Genomic DNA, 5,000 nt, shown 5'->3' with positions numbered 1-5,000 from the left:
GGATTCCGGAGCATCGTTATTACACGTGTCGGAGTTAGCGAGGAGCACGGCTGCCTCCGCGGTGATCTCAGGGGGAAGCGCTTTCAAACAGGCCCCCCTACCGATGTCTTCCTACTCCAGCAAAACAGCCCCAGGAGAGGGGAGGCGAGGGGGAAAAAACGCAAACTGCGGAAAAGACACAGATGTTGCCTCTCTGGAAACGCTAGCTCCGTGTAATTGTGAGGTTAAAGGCACAGTCTGCAATTCTGGGGAAAGATTGTTGATATTTAAGCTCAACAGCCAATTGTATGACACCCCTCCCTCACATGATCCTGAAGCACTGTGTTGATTGGCTGGAATGGTGTATTGCTCAGGTGTGAGCCACTATGTTTGTGTCCTATTTACAGAGCCAGGACTGTGTACAAACACTGGAGGTATTTTTTTAACCACACACAGACTGGATAGCAAGACGACGAATTTGGCAAAAAAGTGGATTGGAATCGTGGACTAAACCTTTAAGTACTGGCTTCATGGCCAGGCAGTAAAGGCATTTCTCCTCTTCAGGCTTTTAAAGATACGTACATGATGCCTCTAGTCTGACCTCTTTTTTTTTTTTGGTTGATTTTCTTGTCTGCAGGTATACCAGGCAGCGATTACATCAACTCCAACTACATCGACGGTTACCGGAAGCAGAATGCCTACATTGCCACGCAGGGCGCTCTGCCGGAGACGTTCGGGGACTTCTGGAGGATGATCTGGGAACAGCGCAGTGCCAACGTCGTCATGATGACCAAACTGGAGGAGAGGTCCAGGGTAAGGATATCTGTCACACTGGAAGTGTGTCTTTCTGGGATGAGTATACTGTACATACAGGTGTCCATGGTTCACTATCAGTGTGTATGGATCATGACAAAAAAATTATCACTGTTCTTAAAGAATTATTTAGGATGCTAAAAGTAAAAGGAAGTAGATGTAGAAATGCTTCTGCTAGCGGGAAGAGCTAGTGTTACATCCACCATCACACACACACACACACACACACACACACACACACACACACACACACAAAGTGAACTATAATGGCTCGTCGCATGAACAGTGGTGCAATAGCAGTGTGCACAAGGATAATGTACAGATCTTTGTGCAATGACAGTGAAGAAAAAAAAGCCTTAAAAAATTGTAAGACCCAGGTAAAATGAAAGACTAAATTCTGCTGGTAAAATACTCTGATGCTTGTCCTGTCAAGTGTAGTAATTGCACATTGGGTTGAAGCTGAGATGCCTTTGTGTTGATTTCTTCCATCGAATCCTTTGAGGTCACTCATGTGGATAATTCCTTTCATTGCTAAGCTCTTTGTCTGTGTGGTTCAGGTACCTGTCTCTCTCCATCCTTTTACCGTTCCATTTTCTTTTTCTCTCTCTCTCTCTTTGGCTCCTCTCTCTCTCTCTCTCTCTCTCTCTCTCTCTCTCTCTCTCTCTCTCTCTCTCTCTCTGATTGTTTGTTTGTTCATTGTCTTTCTTCAGATGCCTTCATATTTCTTCTCCAAGGCAAGCCCTGCAGCATTCTGTTTTTTTGCCTTATCTCTTTTATTTTCTTGCCACAGCTATAGATCTTTTTTTGTTTATTTTTTTCTCACCTGCTTTCTTCTCGCTGACACACTCTGCCTTTCTGTGTGTGTGTGTGTGTGTGTGTGTGTGTGTGTGTGTGTGTGTGTGTGTGTGTGTGTGTGTGTGTGTGTGTGTGTGTGTGTGTGTGTGTTGTGTGTGGTGTGCGGTGTGCAGTGTGTGTGTGTGTGTGTTTGTGTGTGTGTGTGTGTGTGTGTGTGTTGTGTGTGGTGTGCGGTGTGCAGTGTGTGTGTGTGTGTGTGTTTGTGTGTGTGTGTGTGTGTGTGTGCCTCCTTTCTTCTCGCTGACACACTCTGCCTTTTCTGTGTGCAGCTGCAACACTGTCACCGAGCGGCTTCGCACTCCCACTGTGTGTGTGTCATGTGTGCAGAACTGCGTGTGAAGAGTCAGTTTATCTGGCCTATCACCCCTCACTCACACAAACAGGCACACACACACACACACACACACACACACCACCTTATCACGCTCCGCACTTTTCTTTGCCTCTAATGCATGCAGACACACTCTCTTCTTCCCCCCCCCCCACACACACACACACACACACACACACTTTCACCGATGGATGCCGGCCAACATAGGACACTGTAGTCTATAAAGTCTACAAACGGAGCCTGTGTAGATAGTGAAAAGATGCAAATCAACAGAATAAATGTTATATTATACATACTGTATAAGCTTTACAGCTTTTTACCAAAAATAATACATTCAGATGTAAACACTTTGTTATCATCAGCATTTTGATTAGTAATTTAATTACGCATTTCTAGTCTGTAACTGTAACAGATTGCAAAGGCATTTAATCTGTAATTTAATGGCATAGCTCCATTAGGTGTACCCAGTCACTCCCCAACACTGCACTCTGAGTGCACTTGTTTTGCCGGTTGCTGCTTTCTGTTAGCGCTCTGCTAAGTTAGCCAGCACTGGCATGGGCATGTGGGCTCTAGGCCTCCATTAGAAAGGCTACAGTGACTTTTAGCTCTCTGTTAGCTCTCTGCTAAGTTAGCCAGCACTGGCATGGGCCTGTGGGCTCTAGGCCTCCATTAGAGAGGCTACAGTGACTTACTGTTTTCGTGTTAGCGCTCTGCTAAGTTAGCCATCACTGGCATGGGCATGTGGGCTCTAGGCCTCCATTAGAAAGGCTACATTGACTTTTAGCTCTCTGTTAGCTCTCTGCTAAGTTAGCCAGCACTGGCATGGGCATGTGGGCTCTAGGCCTCCATTAGAAAGGCTACAGTGACTTTTAGCTCTCTGTTAGCTCTCTGCTAAGTTAGCCAGCACTGGCATGGGCCTGTGGGCTCTAGGCCTCCATTAGAGAGGCTACAGTGACTTACTGTTTTCGTGTTAGCGCTCTGCTAAGTTAGCCATCACTGGCATGGGCATGTGGGCTCTAGGCCTACATTAGAAAGGCTACAGTGACTTACTGCTTTAGTGTTAGCGCTCTGCTAAGTTAGCCAACACTAGCTCTAGGTCTCCATTAGAAAGGCTACAGTGACTTGCTGCTTTCATGTTAGCTCTCTGCTAAGTTAGCCAGCACTGGCTCTAGGCCTCCATTAGAGAGGCTACAGTGACTTACTGCTTTTAAGTGTTTAAGTGAAAGGCTCTTCCTCCTCTGCCTTCTCCTGCTGCCGCCTCCTCCATCTCTTGTGGAAAGGGGGATCTTTGGTGGTGATTCATACTCAAGCACGATACTCAAGCTGCATACTTAACGTTCGATTCACATCCTTGAACAAATATGAAGAAAGAAAGATAGAAAGATAGAAAGAAAGAAGGAAAGAAAGAAGGGAAGAAAATGAGTGTGGTTGGGAGGCTGAAAGGAGGCCAACATTCCCTCTTCCAATGCATGCATTTCCTCTTGGCAAGGGAGCATTAGAACGGTAATGGAATTGCATTTTATTGGCCATGCGCTGGGCAACAAGACTGTATAATCATAATAAAGTGGCCCCTGTAATGTGATTGGAAAACTCCAGTTAAGATTGTAATTATGGAGTCTGTCAGGCTAATACACGAGGCTGTCTGTTGCCATGGAATGCCTTCTTTCAGGGCTATTTTCTCCGTTGTGAAAAAGGACATAGTCAGCAGTGTGGAACTGTTTAAAGGCTAAGCCCTAGACGTTGTTTTGTTTTTTTCTCCTTTAAATATGAGTTTGTTCGTCTGATAGCCTTGTAAAGTTTTCCCAACGGTGTGCCTTTAACGACTGTATGTGTTTGGGTTAGTAGTGCAGTAAACCAAACGCCATCTCAGTCGGAGCCAAACACAAGACTTTACTTAGACGGGAATAAAAAAGGGAGAGCCGAGGAGGCAGACATTTTACCGTGCTGCAGTTCAGCCAGTACTTCAACAAGTACTTCATATGAACCAGGGGGAAGACATAAATAAACAAAATATATCGGTGCATTATTTTCTACTAATAAAACTGTCTACACACTGTCTAATGGACTGTTTATCAAGTACTGTACAGTTATTTAATATTTGTCTTCAGGACGTGTCCTGTATTTACTGGTGTTGTGTGCTGAATGCCTTATCTCTGACGATGTGTATGATGTGTTTGCAGGTCAAGTGTGACCAATACTGGCCCACCAGGGGGACGGAGACCTACGGTCTGATCCAGGTCACGCTGTTGGACACGGTGGAGTTGGCCACCTACTGCGTCAGAACCTTCGCACTTTATAAAGTGAGTGCTTTACGTCGTCAGGGGCGACTATCTGCTCCTCAGTCGGTGGCCTTCAGTTACTCTGTATCTCTGCCAGGTGTGAAGAGTAAAGTGTACCCCTGTATACTTAATATACTTAAGTATACTACATTATACTACACTCCTATACCATACTGTACACTTCACTTACTTAAGTATACTAAGAATAGTATATTGTTTTAAGTATACTACACTATATACTCTACATGCTATATACTATACTGTACATTAATTTCATCTTCTACTCTTTGTTCTTGCACTCTCATATCACGCCCTTATTTAAAAAAATAAAATACAAATATCTGGGTCACATGTTTAAACCATATTAGTAAATGATCATGAATGTCTGTATCACATAATTACCGTAAAAAAGGAGTCACATTTATTAAGACCACTTTCTGACTCCTTGTCATCCTCCTACTTTAAGTCATCAAGAATCTCTCCCTACTTCTCAGCCTGTGCCCTTGAGTTGTCGTCCCCGCAGGCTGGATGTAGTCAGTAAAAGTGTGCTACTGAGTTAAATATAATATAAAGTGCTTTTCTTTATTAATCTTTTACTCCCCCTTGTGTAATTACTCCCTATACCCATAACATGCTTTAACATTACCCTCGCGTAATGAAAACAAGCTTAGATGTATTCAGGCACTTTCTGATTGGCAGGTTATTTTTTCCCTCCCATTGGCTGTATAAGAAGGAGAGTTAGG

General features: G+C 44.1%; 1 protein-coding gene across 1 annotated transcript in view; it reads left to right on the top strand.

Moving 5' to 3' along the window:
- LOC308382312 (receptor-type tyrosine-protein phosphatase delta) overlaps positions 1–5,000 on the top strand; it is a 170,385-nt gene that overhangs the window by 137,497 nt on the left and 27,888 nt on the right. Inside the window, 2 exon segments of the mRNA XM_080860029.1 lie at positions 617–792; positions 4,159–4,278. Of these exon segments, the coding sequence (XP_080716155.1) occupies positions 617–792; positions 4,159–4,278 (296 nt within the window).

This window comes from Sprattus sprattus, assembly GCF_963457725.1.
Source record: "Sprattus sprattus genome assembly, chromosome: 21".
NCBI lineage: Eukaryota > Metazoa > Chordata > Actinopteri > Clupeiformes > Clupeidae > Sprattus > Sprattus sprattus.
Note: the sequence above shows the minus strand (reverse complement) of the source record. Positions and strands in the feature narration are given on the sequence as shown.